Source organism: Electrophorus electricus, chromosome 5 (genome assembly GCF_013358815.1).
Source record: "Electrophorus electricus isolate fEleEle1 chromosome 5, fEleEle1.pri, whole genome shotgun sequence".
NCBI classification, from domain to species: domain Eukaryota; kingdom Metazoa; phylum Chordata; class Actinopteri; order Gymnotiformes; family Gymnotidae; genus Electrophorus; species Electrophorus electricus.
The window spans coordinates 21,530,154-21,555,153 of NC_049539.1; the positions used below are offsets into that span (position 1 = coordinate 21,530,154).

Here is a 25,000-nt window from a genome sequence, read left to right on the forward strand (position 1 = left end):
CACACAGATAATAGTACTGTCTCTCTCTCTCTCTCTCTCTCACGGAAAATAGTTCTGTCTCTCTCTCTCTCACACGGAAAATAGTTCTGTCTCTCTCTCTCTCTCTCTCACACGGATAATATTTCTGTCTCTCTCTCTCTCACACACACACAGATAATAGTTCTGTCTCTCTCTCACAAACACACAGATAAAAGTTCTGTCTCTCACTCTCTCTCTCTCTCTCTCTCTCTCTCTCACACACAGATAATAGTTCTGTCTCTCTCTCTCTCTCTCACACACACAGATAATAGTTCTGTCTCTCTCTTTCTCTCTCTCTCACACAGATAATAGTTCTGTCTCTCTCTCTCTCTCTCTCTCTCTCTCTCTCTCTCACGGATAATAGTTTTGTCTCTCTCTCTCTCTCTCTCTCTCACACACAGATAATAGTTCTGTCTCTCTCTCTCTCTCTCTCTCACACACAGATAATAGTTCTGTCTCTCTCTCTCTCTCTCTCTCACACACAGATAATAGTTCTGTCTCTCTCTCTCTCTCTCTCTCTCACACACACACACACACACACACACACACACACACACACAGATAACAGTACTGTCTCTCTCTCTCTCTCTCTCACACACATATAATAGTTCTGTCTCTCTCTCACACACAGATAATAGTTCTGACTCTCTCTCTCTCTCTCTCACGGATAATAGTTCTGTCTCTCTCTCTCTCTCACACACAGATAATAGTTCTGTCTGTCTCTCTCTCTCTCTCTCTCTCTCTCTCTCTCTCTCTCGGGCTAACACAGATAATAGTTCTGTCTGTCTCTCTCTCTCTCTCTCTCACACGGAAAATAGTTCTGTCTCTCTCTCTCTCACACACAGATAATAGTTCTGTCTCTCTCTCTCTCTCTCTCTCACAAACACACACAGATAATAGTTCTGTCTCTCTCTCTCTCACACACACACATAGATAATAGTTCTGTCTCTCTCTCTCTCTCTCACACACACACATAGATAATAGTTCTGTCTCTCTCTCTCTCTCACACAGATAATAGTTCTGTCTCTCTCTCTCTCTCACACACACACAAATAATAGTTCTGTCTCTCTCTCTCTCACACGGAAAATAGTTCTGTCTCTCTCTCTCTCTCTCTCTCTCACACGGAAAATAGTTCTGTCTCTCTCTCTCTCACACGAATAATAGTTCTGTCTCTCTCTCTCTCTCTCTCTCTCTCTCTCACACACACACACACACACAGATAACAGTACTGTCTCTCTCTCTCTCTCTCACACACAGATAACAGTACTTTCTCTCTCTCACACACAGATAATAGTTCTGTCTCTCTCTCTCTCTCACACACAGATAATAGTTCTGTCTCTCTCTCTCTCTCACACACAGATAATAGTTCTGTCTCTCTCTCTCTCTGTCTCACAGATAATAGTTATGTCTCTCTCTCTCACACAGATAATAGTTCTGTCTCTCTCTCTCACACACAAATAATAGTTCTGTCTCTCTCTCTCTCTCTCACACAGAAAATAGTTCTGTCTCTCTCTCTCTCTCACACGGAAAATAGTTCTGTCTCTCTCTCTCTCTCTCTCTCTCTCTCACGGATAATAGTTTTGTCTCTCTCTCTCTCTCTCTCTCTCTCTCTCTCTCACGGATAATAGTTTTGTCTCTCTCTCTCTCTCTCTCTCTCTCTCTCTCACACACACACACACACACACACACACACACACACACACACACACACACACACACACACACACACACACACACAGATAATAGTTCTGTCTCTCTCTCTCTCTCTCACACACAGATAATAGTTCTGTCTCTCTCTCACAAACACACAGATAACAGTTCTGTCTCTCTCTCTCTCTCTCACATGGATAATAGTTCTGTCTCTCTCTCTCTCTCTCACACACAGATAATAGTTCTGTCTCTCTCTCTCTCACACAGTTATTATTTCTCTCTCTCTGTCTCAGATAGTTCTGTCTCTCTCTCTCTCACACACACACAGAGATAATAGTTCTGTCTCTCTCTCTCTCTCTCTCACGCACACATAGGTAATAGTTCTGTCTCTCTCTCTCTCTCTCTCTCACACACAGAAAAGTTGTCTCACACACAGATAATAGTTGTCTCTCTCTGTCTCACACACAGGTAATAGTTCTGTCGCTCTCTCTCTCGCTCTCTCTCTCTCTCTGTCTCACACACAGATAATAGTTCTGTAGCTCTTTCTCTCTCTCTCGCACAGATAATAGTTCTGTCTCTCTATGTCTCACACAGATAATAATTCTCTCTCTCTCTCTCTCTCTCTCTCTCTCTCACACACACACACACACAGATAATAGTTCTGTCTCTCTCTCACACAAACACACACAGATAATAGTTCTGTCTCTCTCTCACACAAACACACACAGATAATAGTTCTCGCTCTCTCTCTCCATTTCAGACACACACATCTTTCTGGGCATTGAGAGTTCTGGTAAACTTGGATGTGATGATGCTGTCACTTCACCTCTCTTTTGTCTCTCTAGTTTGTTGACTGAGAGCGGTGGAGTGTTGATCATGCCTGTGGTTCCTTTTAGCTGTGCTGCCACAGCTACATCTGCCAAAGTCCATCTTTGCACATCATAGTTTCCTACTTTACACACCCTCTACCTGGACATGTCTAATAATCTAGTCTCTCTGTCTGCTGAGGTTCACCTACCCCTGATGTCATGACGTTACTGTCTCAGCTGCCATGGCTCCTCCCACCACCCCATGATGCCCCCTGTTGTAGCCCCCCACACCTCCACCCCACACAGCTACTTCCCCGCTGCCCTTCATGGATGATCTCATACAGGAAGAGTTTCGGTCATGTGCACACCGTCGGGACCAGACTAGGACTTCTAGAAAACCACACTAGACATTAATTGCTTATTGTTCCATATTTCTTTATTTATTTTTCTCCATCTCACTACTTATTCTGCTCCTTATTGTCTATATTCTTACTACTATAATGTCCGTTATTGTCCAGAGGACCCCACCAGTTTACAGCCCACCAGAACCAGTGCACTGAGGACACTGTCAGCACTGACATCCACACGTCTCTCACACATCTGGAGGACATGGACAGTTATGCTCCAGTGCTGTTCACTGATTACAGCTCAGCAGTCAACACAGTCACCCCAACCAAACTGACTGAAACACTCACCACTGGACTCACACCCTCCTTCTGTAAATGGGGGCTGAACTTTCTAACAGACAGAATCAGTCAGTCAGAACTGGCAATGTACATCCAGCACAAGGACTGAAAACACTGGGACCCCCCAGGACTGTGTGGCTGCCCAGTATAACACCAGCATCATCAAACTGGTTTGACTGATCACTGGATGAGACAGCATACAGGAGGGAGGTGACAGACATGGTGACATGGTGTCATGACAACAATCTCTCCCTGAATGCAGACAAGACCAAGAAGATGATTGTTGACCCAAGGAGGAAGGAGAAGCAACAGCACACCCCACTACAGACAGGAGAGATGGAGGTGAACTCCTTCACCTTCCTGGAGTTCACATCAGTGAGGACCTCACCTGGACCTACAACACACACCACATCAGTGAGGACCTCACCTGGATCTACAACACACCCCACATCAGTGAGGACCTCACCTGGACCTACAACAAACACCACATCAGTGAGGACCTCACCTGGACCTACAAGAAACACCACATCATAAAGAAATCCCAACAGTATCTGCTGTGTCCTCTGTTTATGTACGATACACAGCATGACCTGCAGGTAAACACTCTCCTGACATCAGAACTCTGAAAATGTTCAGCTCTTGTTCACAGTTTTATTGACAACAGGAGGAAACGTGAAACTGAATCACATGAAAGACAAATCAACAACAAGCCAGCCACAACAAGTACCGATATACACAAAACACAATGCAGCAAACTTCACAGAGAATAACATTATCCACCAAATAATGATCTGTGATTACAAATAACAATACAATAAACTACACACAACCACAATGTTTTCAAAAGGTATGAGATGTACGCAGACAACTGCATTAGCACGGCTATAATAACTACAATAACTATAATAACTACAATAACTATAATAACTACAATAACTAGAACTCTTGGAGTTGTATTCTCTCACTCTACGATCGCTACACACATGAACCGACTCGCTGCTACTGACACCCTGTGGTTCTTAAATGAATTACAACTAACCTCAAAAAATGGAAGAGTTTATAAACTCCTGACAGATCAGCATCTGTACTTCCTGAGGAGGCTGAGGAAATGTAGCATGTCAACTAAAACTCAGCAGTTCTACAGGAGAATGATGGAGAGTGAACTCACCAGCCACCACAGTATGATATGGGAACTGCACTACTCAGGAATGGAAGACTCAGTTTTCAGTATTTTCTCATTCTCACTCTTTCATAAACACACAAACAAACCCACATACGCATGCACACACTAACGTTCCATACCTGAGAGTGTCCAGTCTGCAGTGGGGATCCTCCAGTCTAGCAGAGAGCAGCTTCACTCCTGACTCTCCTGGGTGGTTGTACGTCAGGTCCAGTTCTTTCAGGTGGGAGGGGTTTGACCTCAGAGCTGAAGCCAGAGAAGAACAGCCTTCCTCTGTGACCAAACAACCAGACAGTCTGCAGAAAGGAGGGAAACAGGTAGAGAGACAGAGAGTGAGATGCACTTCCAGAGCAGCCTGCATGGGGCAGCTAGAGAGGCTGCTAACTGTAGTTGGAGGTTCCTCCACTCTCATCTCCAAGATGGCGTCCTCCATGGCAGACGGCTTTATTCACTCCTCTCCAGATCGCTGCTGTCTGTGTTTATTTTAGCTCTTATTTTTATTCAGCCCTTCAGAACTCTAGTGCACTATTAACCTACATCAGAAGAACCCCAAAGCTGGACTTACACTGTGTGATTTCAGTGGTCTTATAAGACTGTTACATGTCAGACTGTATGAGATCATGCCAGTAAAATCTTGGCAGAATTCTACATCTGGCTGTGATAACAGGAGTAAAAACACTGTCACATTTCTGGACCTGTGACTCAGAGATAAAGTCTAAGAATCCTAAGCGATGGATACTTTTTTTGGAAGTTGCAAAGCTGATGCCAGACTTTCACAAGTGTTTTCCTCAAGATTACAGATAGCTAGACTGCAAGTAGATACAACAGACCTTACAATATACCCTACAGTAGATAGAACAGACCTTACAATATACCCTACAGCAGATACAACAGATATCACAATATACCCTACAGTAGATACAACAGATATCACAATATACCCTACAGTAGATACAACAGATATCACAATATACCCTACAGTAGATACAACAGACAATACAATATACCCTACAGTAGATACAACAGATATCACAATATACCCTACAGTAGATACAACAGATATCACAATATACCCTACAGTAGATACAACAGACATCACAATGTACTCTACAGTAGATACAATATTACAATATACCCTACAGTAGATACAACAGATATCACAACATACTCCATAGTATATAGTATAGTGGAATTATTTTGTCATTATGGGAATATCTCTGAGAAATAGATATCCAAAATCAGCATATTGTAAATGAGTACATGAATTCCCCTAATGGTAGTATGACTTTAATATGGGATTATTAAACTTCCGCGTGCTGTCTGGACAGCAGAGTCCCTTGCAGTCTTCAAACACAGACTGAAGATCCATCTGTTTGTGGAATATTTAAATGACCACTGATCCTGCTCCTATGTTGACTAACTGAAACTCTAGTACTTCTTGTAGGGTGTTTATTACTCTGAGGATGACTGCTCCTATGTTGACTAACTCTAGTACTTATTGTTTACTACCCTGACTGCTCCTATGTTGACTAACTCTAGTACTTGTTTATTACTCTGATGTTGACTGCTCCTGTGTTGACTAACTCTAGTACTTATTGTTTATTGCACTGATTGTCTGTTATAGAGCTTAAATGTATTTTGTACTTCTAGACATTAGCATTGATCCCTGTATTTCAACAGTATTCTAGTTCATTGGTATCTTGCACTCTAACCTACTTTACTGGCTAGGATCTGTTCTATGAGGAAATGACAAAGCACTTTTCTAAGTCGTTCTGGATAAGAGCATCTGCCAAATGCTGTAAAAGTAAATATAAATGTACTCTTATGTGGTCATGGAACTGTCTTGGCTTTATGGGACATTTCTGAGAAATAGATATCCAAAATCAACCTGAATGAAATGAGTACATGAATTCACCCAAAGGTATTATTATTTTAATAGGAGTTTATGAAAAATAGTAGAGTGAAATCTGTCCAAACTTACTCTGCTGATACTCTGCAAATTCAGTCTATACAAAATGAGTGCATTATTTCGCCTAAAGGTAGTTTGACTTTAATATGGATTTATGAAGACATTGTACAGTGAAATGTGTCCAAACTTACTCTGCTAATAGTCAAGGGCTTCTACTCACATGTGGTAGTGAAACTGTTTTTGCATTTTGTTAAAATTCAGAAAAATATGTAAAACTTCAATATAGATTTATTAATGATCTGGTGATGGCCAAGGGCCACCATTCAATTGGCAGTGGAATATTTCAGCCCTGGAGTTCTCCTGCCCTGCACATTTGCCACATTTCACTAGTGATAACCCCTGTTTCAGCTGGCAGTCCAGATCTATAACCTTCTGAGAAACATTATGTAGAAAAAGCATTTTCCACAATGCTTATTAAGCTGTGTAAATATATTACCAATTGTGTTTAATCTAATTATGCAATTAAAGTAGTTCAATCAAGTAAACTGTATTTTGTACTTTTAAATGTAGTAAACGTGCAGGTCCATCGAAGCTCTTAAAAATACAGCGAAATACCGTAAAATCGCGCATATAGGCGCATAATTTAAAGCGCGGACGACTTGACCGTGAATCGCTAAAGCGCGGATAGCGTGATCGCGGTTGTAACCTAGTAACCACCTGTAACCTAGTAACCACCCGTAACCTAGCTACAAGGTTTAAATGTGTTTAAACTGATGTAGGGGACATGACTGATTAATACACAGCTGTACTTCATGAACACCAGATGTTATAAATCACATCCCCGTCAAATCTCCCGTCACACCCTCACCCTCCTCCCTCTTGCTCTCAACTACGTGAAGATCCAACCGCATTTCTCCAAAAGACTTTAACTTGATTGTTGCAAAGACAAGAAGTCCAATCTTGCTTATTGACGGTTTGGTCAAATTGTTGAGACTGTTAGCTGGTCTGATATCTGTGCTGAACAGTAAACAACTAAACAAATCAACATAGCTAGACTTTCTTTGCTAACATTACCTAGTTAGCTGTTAGCCATGAATGACGATCAGAGATTCAGTGAAAAACTCACACAGGCTTTGTCTGTCTGTCTTAGTCCATCTACTTTTACTTTTTGTCTGTCCCTTTCTGGTATTTTCCTTTTCTCTTGGAAATCACCATAGTAGCAAATATCCTCCAATTCCAGTTTGAGATTTTCTGTCATTTTCATGATCCACTACAGTTCTCTTCACCTCAGTAAGTTAAAACAGCTCCCCTGATGCTATTGGCCACTGTAATGACGTCATTCAATATTCTGCCGCCCCGGCCGTCCTACCACATATGTGATTGGATAAAATTACTGTCACTCAAAATGAGAACCTTCTCACTCATATTCCTGTTACTGCTGGATACAAGTGCTTCTTGGATATTCATGTTATTACTACCTTTATTTTTTTTTTCCAAATGGTACAATTTAAAAAAATTGTGGAGTGTTTTTATTGTACCTTTTGACATTTTTTAATACGTCAACATAGACTTCCTAAAAACACAAGGGCAACAATCACAAGGTTATTACTGTATTTCTAGACCAAACTGTTTTCTGCTGTTTCGTGTGCTCCCAGTTTTAGTTGAGAAAAATATTAGGAACATTATCTTCACTACATATAATGGTGTTATACTGTTTCTGACCATTCTGGTGCCCTACACACACCCAAACACACCCTGCTGCTACCACACTACAGTTACAGTGAAACTACACACACTCCATAACTGCAGCCTGAAAAGATTTAATAGACAGACTGAACTCAGGCATGCTAATAGAACACAGATTTGTACCTTCAGTTTCCAGAGTTGGCTCTGTCCTAGAACAACTCCCCCAGGTCATTGTGCCAGTGTTGGGTAGTGTAGTCTATTGTGCGGCTGTGTGTATCAACATAAAATATCGTGGGTGTAGAAGATTACTGTACATTCACTGAGTGGATTTGAGCTTGTTACATCTACTACTGTATTTTCTTTTCCCTCTTCTGGTTTATGTTTAATGAAGACAGGTTTGGGGTGGAGCAAGTGTTGGGTTTGGTTTTTATTCTGGTTTATACTCCCCATAGAGTCAGATGGCATGTTTGTAGATCTCTATTCCTTTTTTGTAATAATGGTTTGTGCTCAGAATAAAGTGTCTGTTGTGGTCTCTCCCCCTACACTGGCACATAACAGAGATGTATAAAGGTTGGTATCTCTCTCTAATCATCTGCAGCTGAAATAACCAGCAACTGAAGATGGCTGCCTCCAACACTCCTTTACCATTTATCAAACACTAAGATAATACTGATGATTTTCTTCATAATTTGTGAACCCTAAAGACGGCCATGTTACTATATTGTGTGGGATGTAGCTTGGACACATTAAAACTAGCATAACCATTGTATTAGAGTGTTGCTATGAACAATGCATTAAATAAGAGTTTTACACATTTCTTTTTTTTTTTAACAGAGCAGTGCCTTGACTTTCCCACTATTTGTATTTTATATAATTTCCCTGCAAAACACCTTCACTATTGTTTCTGAACTTCTGAGCCCTCCAGACATCTTGTGGTTTTAAGTATTTTCTGTGGTCAGTGTTTGTTCTCCTGTATGGAGGAAGCAGAAAGACAAGGAGCACAGCAAGGGGTCCAGTGAGGAGCACATTCTATCAGTGGTGGTCACACACAGATAATAGTTCTGCCTCTCTAACACACACAAATAGATCTGTCTGTCTCTCTCTCTCTCTCTCTCTATTTCACACACACAAACTCACAGATAATAGTTCCGTCTCATACTTACAAATAATAGATCTCTCTCTCTCTCTCTCTCTCTCTCTCTCTCTCTCTCTCTCTCTCTCTCACACACACACACACACACACACACACACACACACACACACACACACAAATAATAGTTCTCTTGCTCTCACGCACACACACAGATAAAAGTTCTCTCTCTCTCTCTCTCTCTCACATACACACAAATAATAGATCTGTCTGTCTCTCTCTGACTGTCTCTCACTCTCTATTTCAGACACACACACACACACACACACACACACACACACACAGATAATAGTTCTCTTTCTCTCTCAAACACATAGATAATAGTTGTCTCTCTCTCTCCCCATCTCTCTCACACACACACACGCACACACACACACACAAACAAATAATAGTTCTGTCTCTCCCTCACACACACACACACACACACACACACACACACACACACACACACACACACGTTTCAATCGAGGTGAAGCATTATAAACAGTAAATGAAACATATTTGTGTCAATCTGTGTAATAAATAAGATTTCAAACAGTAGTCATATTGGCCGTGAACTAAACAGTGTGAGGTCTGGTTTACTGTGTATAAACAGTAGTCATATTGGTCCTGAACTAAACAGTGTGAGGTCTGGTTTACTGTGTATAAACAGTAATTATATTGGCCGTGAACTAAACAGTGTGAGGTCTGGTTTACTGTGTATATACAGTAGTCATATTGGCACTGAACTAAACAGTGTAAGGTCTGGTTTACTGTGTATAAACAGTAGTCATATTGCCCTGAACTAAACAGTGTGAGGTCTGGTTTACTGTGTATATACAGTAGTTATATTGGCCGTGAACTAAACAGTGTGAGGTCTGGTTTACTGTGTATAAACAGTAGTTATACTGGCCCTGAACTAAACAGTGTGAGGTCTGGTTTACTGTGTATATACAGTAGTCATATTGGCACTGAACTAAACAGTGTGAGGTCTGGTTTACTGTGTATATACAGTAGTCATATTGGCACTGAACTAAACAGTGTGAGGTCTGGTTTACTGTGTATGAACAGTAGTCATATTGGCTGTGAACTAAACAGTGTGAGGTCTGGTTTACTGTGTATATACAGTAGTCATATTGGCAGTGAACTAAACAGTGTGAGGTCTGGTTTACTGTGTATATACAGTAGTCATATTGGCCGTGAACTAAACAGTGTGAGGTCTGGTTTACTGTGTATAAACAGTAGTTATATTGGCCCTGAACTAAACAGTGTGAGGTCTAGTTTACTGTGTATGAACAGTTGTTATACTGATCTTGAACTAAATAGTGTGAGCTCTGGCTTGTTTGCTGGCAAATAATTTCAGCACCAAATGTCCAGTTGAGGCCTGCAGAACATATTTACTGGGGGGACAGATGGGACCAGTGAACATCTTGTGGTGACACACTAAAATGGCCTTACAGCACAGAGGAATTTCAGGGTACACAAGTTAAGTGTATAATAAACTACATACATACTGTTTAATTCCTTATCAGATTATGACAATCACATGAAGTCAGTAAGGGAGTCATTCATTAACCCATAAGATTACATTTTGAATGAATCATCACCAATAAATCAAGGGTGTGGGTTACATAAACATAAATATTATTATCTGAGAAAGGTTCATTTCTGTCCAGCACTTAATATTTTATATCACTTACAAGTATCTTCCATTCTTTGATTCATACCCTTGATAAAGGTTGTATTTCAAGATTCCAAAAATTGTCTGTGGTTATAATTCTATGTTTAGTTATAATTCTACAAGTGGTTATAATTCTATGTTTAGTTCTAATACTACAAGTAGTTATAAGTCTCCCTGTGGTTATAATTTTACAAGTGGTGATAATTCTTGATGTATCTACATTCTGTAGTATCAAATAATGAATTATGGATGCAGAAATGTCAGAAATGTCTGAAGTTCTGATGTAATTACAAAACACCACACATGCTAGGTACCACACACACACACACACACACACACACACACACACACACACACACACACACACACACACACACACACACACACACACACTTAGACAATATCCCACCCAAAAACACAAGGGAATCATGTGTGCTTGTAGAAGAGTCCTGTAATGTGTCTAGAACCTCAATAGTTCAGCTTTAAATGTTTTAATTAAGATTTTAAGGGCTTGTATTTGCAGAGAGATTAGAATGACTGATGTTTACAGTGTTTCCATACATAAACTAGATAAAATCACTCAGTGAAAATCTTACATTAGAACACTTCATTTTACAACACTATTGTTGGGAGTTTCTGAATATATTCATCCTGTAAGACATTTTGCTAAATTTCTGCGCTCAGGTGACCAAAAATGCAGCTTGTGGACAAAATGCCAAAGCACCTAGTTGAAGCAGCATTGTAATAAATACACCTGTACATGTGGATGAGGACTCATCTGTGTCTCCTCTTTACAATGTTATATTTCTCTTATAGACTTGAAAATCTGCTCATGCATCACAGATGTAACTCTTTGTCTCCACAGTGTGGTCATTTAATGAAATGCAGCAAGGTTTCAACAGAAAACTATATTTAGAAATATTTAGAGAAGAGAACTTTATAATATAATATAAAAATGTATATTTCCTTGCATTGCCTTGTCTGGCAATGTTTGTTTAATACTGTACTATAAGGGAGTTGACACTGACCTTTTTAAAATGCCTCTTTATTTACATTCAAAAATAGTCACAGAAACTCACCTGAGAATCTCCAGTTTACAGTGTGAACTCTTCAGTCCAGCACAGAGCTGCTCCACTCCTGAATTCTGCAGGTCATTATTATTCATCTCCAGCTCTCTCAGTGAGTTTTCTGTTTGTAGAACTGATGTGAGAGATTTGCAAGACTCTTCCGTGAGACCACAGCCAGATAGTCTGTAAAAGATTAAATACAGTAAATAATGTAGTTCAGTCAGAGGATGATGAATTAAAAGATCTGAACTGCTAATAAAAATGTAAAGAAGAGTTTGAAAGGTCTGGAACACACTGATACATTTTCAGCCTTTTAATTTTACAAACACAGCAACATTTAACACTACTGTGTCTTCATCAAAGACAAAATGGACAAAAACATGACAAATAACATTCATTAGCAACCTAAAACAGATGAACAAATAATGGATGGTTGGTTCATAAGTCAGTGAATGGCAGTTACCATAATCAGAGTCCAAATATCAAAATATCCCACCCCTAACACCATAACAGGAAACAGAACAACATAGATCTCATTCAATGTTTCACAAATACAAACACATTAATATACAAACCGAAAATATTGTTGGCAGACACGCAGAGTAGTGATTATGGAGAAATAAACACTGCAGTATTGATTATGGAGGAATAAACACTGCAGTAGCGATTATGTAGAAATAAACACTGCAGTTTTGACTATGGAATAATGAACACTGCAGTTTTGATTATGGAGGAATGAACATTGCAGTAGTGAATATTAGTGTATGAACACTGCAGTACTAATGGTGGTAGGATGAACACTGCAATAGTGATTATGGAGGAATGAACACTGCAGTATTGATTGGACAGAATGAAGACAGCATAATCTTTTACTAGTGTTTACATTCCTTTGCTCACAGTATGAGTCACTGATCATGAAACATTCTCCTCTGCCTTTGCTTTTCCAAGTGATGTCCTGAGTTCTGTCTGAGTGGTGCACCAAGAATCCTAGAGGCTTAATAGCTGAGTCAGGGACCCCATCAGTCAGTCAGGTGTGTGTGAGGCAGACCCCATCAGTCAGTCAGTTCTGACTCTCTCACACACACACAAATAATATATCTGTCTGTCTCTCTCTTGTGGTGACACATTAAAATATCCTTACAGCACAGAGGAATTTCAGGGTACACAAGTTAATACAGTGGTAAAACCACTATTATATTGTATAATAAGGAATTAAACAGTATGTAGTTTATCAGATTATGACATTCACATGAAGTCAGTCAGGGAGTCATTAATTAACCCATGAGATTACAATTTGAATAAATCTTCACCAATAAATCAAGGGTGTGGGTTACATAAACATAAATATTATTACCTGAGAAAGGTTTAATTTCTGTCCAGCACTTAATATTTTATATCACTTACAAGTATCTTCAGTTCTTTGATTCATCCCCTCGAAAAAGGTTGTATTTCAAGATTCCAAAAATTCTACTTGTGGTTATAATTCTATGTGTGGTTATATTTCTACATGTAGTTATATTGCTACATTTGGTTATAATTCTACATGTGATTATAATTCTATGTGTGGTTATAATTCTCAGTGTGTGGTTATAATTCTCAGTGTATCTGAATTATGTAGTATCAAATGATGAATTATGGGTGCAGAAATGTCTGAAACAATATCGCTACTTCACACAACTAATTTATTCACTAAAATCAACTATTTACATTAACACAAAAAAACAACTAAACAAGTCAGCAGAGCTGTGGTGCTACAGTGAGAGTGGACACAGCCAACACTACAGCAGACCTGTGGAGCTACAGTGAGAGTGGACACAGCTGACACTACAGCAGAGCTGTGGGGCTACAGTGAGAGTGGACACAGCTGACACTACAGCAGAGCTGTGGGGCTACAGTGAGAGTGGACCCAGCTGACACTACAGCAGAGCTGTGGGGCTACAGTGAGAGTGGACCCAGCTGACACTACAGCAGAGCTGTGGGGCTACAGTGAGAGTGGACACAGCTGACACTACAGCAGAGCTGTGGGGCTACAGTGAGAGTGGACACAGCTGACACTACAGCAGAGCTGTGGGGCTACAATGAGAGTGGACACAGCTGACACTACAGCAGAGCTGTGGGGCTACAGTGAGAGTGGACCCAGCTGACACTACAGCAGACCTGTGGGGCTACAGTGAGAGTGGACACAGCTGACACTACAGCAGAGCTGTGGGGCTACAGTGAGAGTGGACACAGGTGACACTACAGCAGAGCTGTGGGGCTACAGTGAGAGTGGACACAGGTGACACTACAGCAGAGCTGTGGGGCTACAGTGAGAGTGGACACAGCTGACACTGCAGCAGAGCTGTGGGGCTACAGTGAGAGTGGACACAGCTGACACACCAGCAGAGCTGTGGGGCTACAGTGAGAGTGGACACAGCTGACACTACAGCAGACCTGTGGGGCTACAGTGAGAGTGGACACAGCTGACACTACAGCAGAGCTGTGGGGCTACAGTGAGAGTGGACACAGCTGACACTACAGCAGACCTGTGGGGCTACAGTGAGAGTGGACACAGCTGACACTACAGCAGACCTGTGGGGCTACAGTGAGAGTGGACACAGCCGACACTACAGCAGAGCTGTGGGGCTACAGTGAGAGTGGACACAGCCGACACTACAGCAGAGCTGTGGGGCTACAGTGAGAGTGGACACAGCTGACACTACAGCAGAGCTGTGGGGCTACAGTGAGAGAGGACACAGCTGGCTCCTCTGTCTCTGTCTGTTGTGTTCACTCTCTTCCATGTCCTCCTCCTGGACACTTTCACCATCAAGTTCTTCTGTCTTTTCTCTCTCCTGCTGTCTTCTTACTAAAGAAGGTTGCCATGGCAATAGCATTACTCTTTCTCTTCATCCTGGTTGTTTTCTGTCTCTCTATACTAAATGTAAATGAACAAGCAGGAGTATTTTATATTCTAGCCATTTCCTTAGATTTAAGGAAGCTAACATTAGCCTCATTAGCTTTGTTACAGTACATCCAGTGTGACACACACACACACACACACACACACACACACACACACACTTCACTCCTTCTCTCCTTCTAATCTCCTGATTACTGATTACTGTGTCTTGTGTGTCTTTCTTTCTCTCTTGTAATTAAGTCCACAGGTTCACTCGTCCTGTGCTGAACATTGTTCCTCACTACTGTGTTCAGATGTCCTGAGTTTACTGTCAGCTGTCTGCTCAGTTTCTCTCTCTGCTGACTCCACGTCGTCTACCATCACTGTTCTATTTTAGTTTGGTGTCTCTGGCTTGATGAAAAAATTAGCAGCCAACATTCACTCCTAAGTCAAGCTAATATGACGTTAGCATGAGGTATCTAGGTGTAGTAACCAACAATATACTGTAACTTGGCAAGCTTAAGGTTACTAATATTAGCCAGCTACATGTTTCATAAAAACACCTGTGGAGGGAGATCACAGGTTTATCTTAAGGAATAACCAATAAACCTTTCAGGTCTATTGAATGAATATTAACTTGTTGCGTTCTTTCCTCCAGCACGGCTGTCAGTTCAGCTCATCTGAACATCTGTTGAACACACGGTGTAAATCATAATGAGAACAGGGTCTCCCACCCATAAACGCAAGGGAATCATGTGATTGTAAAAGTGTCCTGTAATGTGTCCAGAACCTCAATGGTTCAGCTTTAAATGTTTTAATTAAAATTTTAAGGGCTTTTATTTGCAGAGAGATTAGAATGACTGATGTTTACAGTGTTTCCATACATAAACTAGATAAATTCATTCAGTGAAAATCTTACATTAGAACACTTCATTTTACAACACTGTTGTTGGAGTTTCTGAATATATTCATCCTGTAAGACATTTTGCTAGATTTCTGCGCTCAGGTGACCAAAAATGCAGCTTGTGGACAAAATGCCAAAGCGCCTAGTTGAAGCAGCATTGTAATAAATACACCTGTACATGTGGATGAGGACTCATCTGTGTCTCCTCTTTACAATGTTATATTTCTCTTATAGACTTGAAAATCTGCTCATGCATCACAGATGTAACTCTTTGTCTCCACAGTGTGGTCATTTAATGAAATGCAGCAAGGTTTCAACAGAAAACTATATTTAGAAATATTTAAAGAGAACTTTATAATATAAAAGTGTAAATTTCCTTGCATTGCCTTGCCTGGCAATGTTTGTTTAATACTGTACTATAATGGAGTTGACACTGAGCTTTTTAAAATGGCTCTTTATTTACATTCAAAAATAGTCACAGAAACTCACCTGAGAATCTCCAGTTTACAGTGTGAACTCTTCAGTCCAGCACAGAGCTGCTCCACTCCTGAATTCTGCAGGTCATTATTATTCATCTCCAGCTCTCTCAGTGAGTTTTCTGTTTGAAGAACTGATGTGAGAGATTTGCAAGACTCTTCATTGAGACCACAGCCAGATAGTCTGTAAAAGAGTAAATACAGTAAATAATGTAGTTCAGTCAGAGGATGATGAATTAAAAGATCTGAACTGCTAATAAAAATGTAAAGAAGAGTTTGAAAGGTCTGGAACACACTGATACATTTTCAGATTTTTAATTTTACAAACACAGCAACATTTCAGCATTACTGTGTCTTCATCAAAGACAAAATGGACAAAGACATGACAAATAACATTCATTAGCAACCTAAGACAGGTGACCAAATAATGGATGGTTGGTTCATAAGTCAGTGAATGGCAGTTACCATAATCAGAGTCCAAATATCAAAATATCCCACCCCTAACACTATAACAGCAAACAGAACAACACACATCTCATTCAATGTTTCACAAATACAAACACACTAATATACAAACAGAAAATATTGTTGGAAGACAGGCAGAGTAGTGATTATGGAGGAATAAACACTGCATTAGTGATTATGGAGGAATGAACACTGCAGTTTTGATTGGACAGAATGCAGAGAGCAGAATCTTTTACTAGTGTTTACATTCCTGTGCTCACACTATGAGTCACTGATCATGAAACATTCTCCTCTGCCTTTGCTTTTCCCAGTGAGGTCCTGAGTTCTGTCTGTGTGGTGCACCGAGAATCCCGGAGGCACAATAGTTGAGTCAGGGACCCCATCAGTCAGTCAGGTATGTGTGAGGCAGACCCCATCAGTCAGTCAGGTGTGTGTGTGACTCAGACACAATCGGCCAGTTAAGTGTTTGTTAGGCAACAATCTCATGTCGGCTGTTGACATGAAATGTGTCCCTGGAGTTTGTCCTTCATGGACTGTATGTGTGCAGTAAAATACTGGGGAGAAGAGGACCGTTCACATGTTGTTTCAGTTGGATCAGAACTTCGACTCACTTCTCACTTCTCTCCACTACAGCAGAGCTGTGGGGCTACAGTGAGAGTGGACACAGCCGACACTACAGCAGAGCTGTGGGGCTACAGTGAGAGTGGACACAGCTGACACTACAGCAGAGCTGTGGGGCTACAGTGAGAGTGGACACAGCTGACACTACAGCAGAGCTGTGGGGTTACAGTGAGAGTGGACACAGCTGACACTACAGCAGAGCTGTGGGGCTACAGTGAGAGTGGACACAGCTGACACTACAGCAGACCTGTGGGGCTACAGTGAGAGTGGACACAGCTGACACTACAGCAGAGCTGTGGGGCTACAGTGAGAGTGGACACAGCTGAAACTACAGCAGAGCTGTGGGGCTACAGTGAGAGTGGACACAGCTGGGACTACAGCAGGGCTGTGGGGCTACAGTGAGAGTGGACACAGCCGATACTACAGCAGAGCTGTGGAGCTACAGTGAGATTCTTTCAGTGGAGTTCTTTCCTCCAGCACGGCTATCAGTTCAGCTCACCTCAACATGTGTTGAACACATGGTATAAATCATAATGAGAATGGGGTCTCCCACCCAAAAACACAATGGAATCATGTGTGATTGTAAAATACATTTTGCTAAATTTCTGCTCTCAGGTGACCAAAAATGCAGCTTGTGGACAAAATGCCAAAGCGCCTAGTTGAAGCAGCATTGTAATAAATACACCTGTACATGTGGACAAGGACTCATTTGTGTCTTCTCTTTACAATGTTATGTTTCTCTTCTAGACTTGAATATCTGCTCATGCATGACAGATGTAACTCTTTGTCTCCACAGTGTGGTCATTTAATGAAATGCAGTGAGGTTTCAATAGAAAGCTATATTTAGAAATATTTAAAGAAGAGAACTTTATAATATAAAAGTGTAAATTTCCTTGCATTGCCTTGCCTGACAATGTTTGTTTAATACTGTACTATAAGGGAGTTGACACTGACCAGATAAATGCCTCTTTATTTACATTCAAAAATAGTCACAGAAACTCACCTGAGAATCTCCAGTTTACAGTGTGAACTCTCCAGTCCAGCACAGAGCTGCTCCACTCCTGAATTCTGCAGGTCATTATTATTCATCTCCAGCTCTCTCAGTGAGTTTTCTGTTTTTAGAGCTGATGTGAGAGATTTGCAAGACCCTTTATTGAGACCACTGCCAGATAGTCTGTAAAAGAGTAAATACAGTAAATAATGTAGTTCAGTCAGAGGATGATGAATTAAAAGATCTGAACTGCTAATAAAAATTTAAAGAAGGGCTTGAAAGGTCTGGAACACACTGATACATTTTCAACATTTTAATTTTACAAACACAGTAACATTTCAACACTACTGTGTCTTCATCAAAGACAAAATGGAAAAAGACATGACAAATAACATTCATTAGCAACCTAAAACAGATGAACAAATAATGGATGGTTGATTCATAAGTCAGTGAATGGCAGTTACCATAATCAGAGTCCAAATATCAAAATATCCCACCCCTAACACTATAACAGCAAACAGAACAACACACATCTCATTCAATGTTTCACAAATACAAACACACTAATATACAAACAGAAAATATTGTTGGAAGACAGGCAGAGTAGTGATTATGGAGGAATAAACACCGCAGTAGTGATTATGGAGGAATGAACACTGCAGTTTTGATTGGACAGAATGCAGAGAGCAGAATCTTTTACTAGTGTTTACATTCCTGTGCTCACACTATGAGTCACTGATCATGAAACATTCTCCTCTGCCTTTGCTTTTCCCAGTGAGGTCCTGAGTTCTGTCTGTGTGGTGCACCGAGAATCCCGGAGGCACAATAGTTGAGTCAGGGACCCCATCAGTCAGTCAGGTATGTGTGAGGCAGACCCCATCAGTCAGTCAGGTGTGTGTGTGACTCAGACACAATCGGCCAGTTAAGTGTTTGTTAGGCAACAATCTCATGTCGGCTGTTGACATGAAATGTGTCCCTGGAGTTTGTCCTTCATGGACTGCATGTGTGCAGTAAAATACTGGGGAGAAGAGGACCGTTCACATGTTGTTTCAGTTGGATCAGAACTTCGACTCACTTCTCACTTCTCTCCACTACAGCAGAGCTGTGGGGCTACAGTGAGAGTGGACACAGCCGACACTACAGCAGAGCTGTGGGGCTACAGTGAGAGTGGACACAGCTGACACTACAGCAGACCTGTGATGCTACAGTGAGAGTGGACACAGCCGACACTACAGCAGAGCTGTGGGGCTACAGTGAGAGTGGACACAGCCGACACTACAGCAGAGCTGTGGGGCTACAGTGAGAGTGGACACAGCTGACACTACAGCAGAGCTGTGGGGTTACAGTGAGAGTGGACACAGCTGACACTACAGCAGAGCTGTGGGGTTACAGTGAGAGTGGACACAGCTGACACTACAGCAGACCTGTGGGGCTACAGTGAGAGTGGACACAGCTGACACTACAGCAGAGCTGTGGGGCTACAGTGAGAGTGGACACAGCTGACACTACAGCAGACCTGTGGGGCTACAGTGAGAGTGGACACAGCTGACACTACAGCAGAGCTGTGGGGCTACAGTGAGAGTGGACACAGCTGGGACTACAGCAGGGCTGTGGGGCTACAGTGAGAGTGGACACAGCCGACACTACAGCAGAGCTGTGGGGCTACAGTGAGAGTGGACACAGCTGACACTACAGCAGATCTGTGGAGCTACAGTGAGATTCTTTCAGTGGAGTTCTTTCCTCCAGCACGGCTATCAGTTCAGCTCACCTCAACATGTGTTGAACACATGGTATAAATCATAATGAGAATGGGGTCTCCCACCCAAAAACACAATGGAATCATGTGTGATTGTAAAATACATTTTGCTAAATTTCTGCTCTCAGGTGACCAAAAATGTAGCTTGTGGACAAAATGCCAAAGCGCCTAGTTGAAGCAGCATTGTAATAAATACACCTGTACATGTGGACAAGGACTCATTTGTGTCTTCTCTTTACAATGTTATGTTTCTCTTCTAGACTTGAATATCTGCTCATGCATGACAGATGTAACTCTTTGTCTCCACAGTGTGGTCATTTAATGAAATGCAGTGAGGTTTCAATAGAAAGCTATATTTAGAAATATTTAAAGAAGAGAACTTTATAATATAAAAGTGTAAATTTCCTTGCATTGCCTTGCCTGGCAATGTTTGTTTAATACTGTACTATAAGGGAGTTGACACTGACCAGATAAATGCCTCTTTATTTACATTCAAAAATAGTCACAGAAACTCACCTGAGAATCTCCAGTTTACAGTGTGAACTCTCCAGTCCAGCACAGAGCTGCTCCACTCCTGAATTCTGCAGGTCATTATTATTCATCTCCAGCTCTCTCAGTGAGTTTTCTGTTTTTAAAGCTGATGTGAGAGATTTGCAAGACTCTTCAGTGAGACCACAGCCAGATAGTCTGTAAAAGAGTTAATACATTAAATAATGTAGTTCAGTCAGAGGATGATGAATTAAAAGATCTGAACTGCTAATAAAAATGTAAAGAAGAGCTTGAAAGGTCTGGAACACACTGATACATTTTCAGCCTTTTAATTTTACAAACACAGCAACATTTCAACACTACTGTGTCTTCATCAAAGACAAAATGGACAAAGACATGACAAATAACATTCATTAGCAACCTAAGACAGGTGACCAAATAATGGATGGTTGGTTCATAAGTCAGTGAATGGCAGTTGCCATAATCAGAGTCCAAATATCAAAATATCCCACCCCTAACACCATAACAGTAAACAGAACAACATAGATCTCATTTAATGTTTCACAAATACAACTACACTAATATACAAACAGAAAATATTGTTGGAATCCATGCAGAGTAGTGATTATGGAGGAATAAACACTGCAGTAGTGATTATGGAGGAATAAACACCACAGTATTGATTATGGTGGAATAATCACTGTAGTGTTTTTCATGGAGAAATAAACGCTGCAGTAGTGACTATGGAGTAATGAACACTATTATGATTATGGAGGAATGAACATTGCAGTAGTGAATATTAGTGTATGAACATTGCAGTACTAATGATGGTGGGATGAACACTGCAGTAGTGATTATGGAGGAATGGACAGAATGCAGAGAGCAGAATCCTTTACTAGTGTTTACATTCCTTTGCTCACACTGAGTCATTGATCATGAAACATTCTCCTCTGCCTTTGCTTTTCCCAGTGAGGTCCTGAGTTCTGTCTGTGTGGTGCACCGAGAATCCTGGAGGCTCAATAGCTGAGTCAGGGACTCCATCAGTCATTCAGGTGTGTGTGAGGCAGACCCCATCAGTCAGTCAGGTGTGTGTGAGGCAGACCCCATCAGTCAGTCAGGTGTGTGTGACTCAGACTCCATCAGTCAGTTAAGTGTGTGTGAGGCAACTATCTCATGTCTGCTGTTGACATGAAATGTGTCCCTGGAGTTTGTCCTTCATGGACTGTATGTGTGCAGTAAAATACTGGGGAGAGGAGGATGGTTCACATGTTTCAGTTGGATCAGAACTTCGACTCACTTCTACACTGCTTGTGTGAGGACTCAACGACATCTGACTTTTTGTACAAAAGAACTGATACGGTCAGTTTCACAACTGTGCTTACATGCATTTGAGTAGAGCCAAATACTAATACTTTCTGAAATTCAAGAAAAAACTTTAAATTGTTCACTGAAATTATGCTGATTATATGATTTGTAAAGAAAAGCATTGTATTAAACAAATCATTTTCACTAGTGGTCTGAGATATTGGTCCCACTGTATGTGATCAACAGTAGTAGCCTGCTACAGTTTTAGGTGAGTGACAGTAGTAACAGCATTAGCTTCTGGGAGACTCACTGCATGTTACACTGATCACACAGAGCTGTGAACGTTACTGCATGTTACACTGATCGCACAGAGCTGTGAACGTCACTGCATGCTACACTCATCATTTTACATTTATGGCATTTAGCTGACGCTTTTATCCAAAGCATCTTACAATTATGACTGAGTACAACTTGAGCAATTGAGGGTTAAGGGTCTTGCTCAGGGGCACAACAGTGGCAACTCAGCAGCGGTGGGGCTTGAACCAGCAACCTTCTAATTAAAAGTCAAGTACCTCAATCACACAGCACTGAAGGTGTAGTACTAGAATCAGTTGCTGTTAATGATGTTAGTTTATTTTGACTTAAACTTATTTACAACTAGATTATGACAAATTGCCTTGGTAAAATATTTAAACAATGAAAATGTTTCAGATGAAGTCATATTAACACCTACACCTTTATAAATGTGCCCAATCACCATCATCGGCTCTAAAGAAAACCTGTGATAAAGTTTGAAAACTGCCATCAGTGTGAAATATATATATGTGTGTGTGTGTGTGTGTGTGTGTGTGTGTGAGTGTGTGTGCATATGTGTATACATTGGTTATGCTCATCCTTGTGCACTTTTCTCTGTATTGGTCAGTAGTGATTGAACTGTAATGTTGATCAGAAAGCTGAACTGATAGTTCATATTTGAACCCTTTTGTATGTTACACTGTGTGGTGTGTGTGCATGCATGCGTGTGTGTGTGTGTGTGTGTGTGCATGCGTGTGCGCGTGTACACACTGATATTTCGTACTTGAACACTTCTGTATGTTACACTGCAGCATATTTTCTCTGGCTGTTTTACTAAGAGTGTGAACTATAAACAAACACTGTTGGCCACTGTTTTAAATGTAGGACCATTCTCAATACACAGGCACACAACTACCCATGACATCAAATATCATTTAACCATCATTAATACATTTAGACTAATGAATCACTGGACAGTGTTACTATATTCCAATGTTCCACAACTTTATGGTTTAACTTAAGCACCTGGTGATGGGATCTCTCTATCCTGCTCTCTCTCTAATGTTCTCTCTCTCTCTCTCTCTCTCTCTCTCTCCTTTTCATTTTTCACAGAAGACCTTCTGAGTCAAGCACATCCAGTGCTACACCCACTGTTCATCTCTAAATGAAAATACTCACATGGCTTTTCTGGATGCTTTGACCACTGGCAGCAGTCTCAGCAGACATTCCTCTGATGGCTCATATTTCCTCAGGTCAAACTCATCCAGCTCCTCTTCTGAGTTCAGCAACACAAATGCCAGAGCTGACCACTGAGCAGGAGACAGTCTGGCTCCATGGAGACCACTGTTATCTCCTCTGCTCAGGTATTTTTGGACTTCCTGCACTAGAGAATGATCATTCAGTTCATTCAGACAGTAGAACAGATTGATGGATTTCTCTGTAGAGGAACTGTCACTGATCTTCTCCTTGATGTACTTGACTGTTTCCTCTTTGCTGTGAGAGCTGCTTCCTGTCTGTGTCAGTAGGCCTAGTAAGAGAGTCTGATTGGACTCCAGTGAGAGACCCAGAAGGAAGCGGAGGAAAAGGTCCAGGTGTCCATTTTGACTCTGTAAGGCCTTGTTCACTGCACTGTTGAGGAAGACAGACATTGGGGTTTTGACTATTTCAGGGTGTTGCTGTTGTAGCACATTGGTGTTGGTGGAGATGAAGGAAATAAACACATATACAGCAGCCAGAAACTCCTGAACACTCAGATGTACAAAGCTGAACACCTTCCCCAGCTGTAGTTCAAACTCCTCTCTGAAAATCTGAGTGCACATTCCTGAATACACTGTCATTTCTCTGACATCAATGCCACTGTTTCTCAGGTCTTCCTCATAGAAGATCAGGTTGCCTTTTTCTAGCTGTTGGAAAGCCAGTTTTCCCAGTGCCAAAACATTTTTTCTCATGTGACGTGGGTGAGTGGGACCTTTTTGTCCTTTCATACTTTGTCCATATTTTTGATCCTTGTGTCTGAGCTGAAAGATCAGGAAGTGTGTGAACATCTGAGTCAGAGTCTTGGGGATCTCTCTAATCTCTGCTTCACCTAACATTCTCTCTAGAACAGTGGCTGCAATCCAACAGAAGACTGGAATGTGGCACATGATGTAGAGGCTTTTTGACGACTTCATGTGTGTGATGATTCTATTGGCCAGGCCCTGATCACTGATTCTCTTCCTGAAATACTCCTCTTTCTGTGGTTCACTGAACCCTCTTACCTCTGTTACCTGGTCAACACACTCAGGAGGGATCTGATTGGCTACTGCTGGTCGAGAGGTTATCCAAAGGAGAGCAGAGGGAAGCAGATTCCCCTTGATGAGGTTTGTCAGCAGCACATCCACTGAGGTCGACTCTGTTACATCCCACAATCTCTCATTGTTCTGGAAATCTAGAGGAAGTCTACACTCATCCAGACCATCAAAGATGAACAGAATTTTGTAGTTTGTATAATGTTTAGGTTTTAATTCAGATGTTTCTGGGAAAAAGCGATGAAGAAGCTCCACCAGACTGAACTTTTTCTCCTTCATCAAATTCAGCTCCCTAAAAGGAAGTGGAAATATGAAGAGAACGTCCTGATTTACGTTTCCTTCAGACCAGTCCAGTATGAACTTCTGCACAGAGACCGTTTTGCCAATTCCAGCCACTCCTTTAGTCAGCACAGTTCTGATGGCTTTGTCTTGTCCTGGTAAGGGTCTGAAGATGTCACTGCATTTGATGGATGTCTCCTGTGTTACTGGTCTCCTGGATGCTGTCTCAATCTGTCTCACCTCATGCTCATTATTGACCTCTCCACTCCCTCCCTCTGTGATGTAGAGCTCTGTGTAGATCTCATTCAGAAGTGCTGTGGTTCCCTGCTGTGAGATTCCTTCATGAATCTTCTGACATTTGTCCCTCAGTTTGGATTTGAGCTTTCTGTGGCAAGCAAGGGCCAGTTCTGATAAAAGAGGAAGACAACAGAACACATGA

General features: G+C 41.3%; 3 protein-coding genes across 3 annotated transcripts in view; 1 reads left to right on the top strand and 2 right to left on the bottom strand.

Annotated features, from left to right (window-relative positions):
- The window catches only part of LOC118241374, a 328,035-nt gene that overhangs the window by 261,910 nt on the left and 41,125 nt on the right, over positions 1 to 25,000 (bottom strand). The gene's annotated exons all lie outside the window — the stretch shown is intronic.
- LOC113569406 (NACHT, LRR and PYD domains-containing protein 12-like) overlaps positions 1 to 25,000 on the top strand; it is a gene marked incomplete at its 3' end in the record, with an annotated part of 457,338 nt that overhangs the window by 103,966 nt on the left and 328,372 nt on the right. The window lies entirely within an intron of this gene.
- LOC118241367 (NLR family CARD domain-containing protein 3-like) overlaps positions 23,170 to 25,000 on the bottom strand; it is a 3,105-nt gene continuing 1,274 nt past the window's right edge. Inside the window, exon 2 of the mRNA XM_035526208.1 lies at positions 23,170 to 24,968. Within this exon, the coding sequence (XP_035382101.1) occupies positions 23,170 to 24,968 (1,799 nt within the window). The remainder of the gene's footprint in view (positions 24,969 to 25,000) is intronic.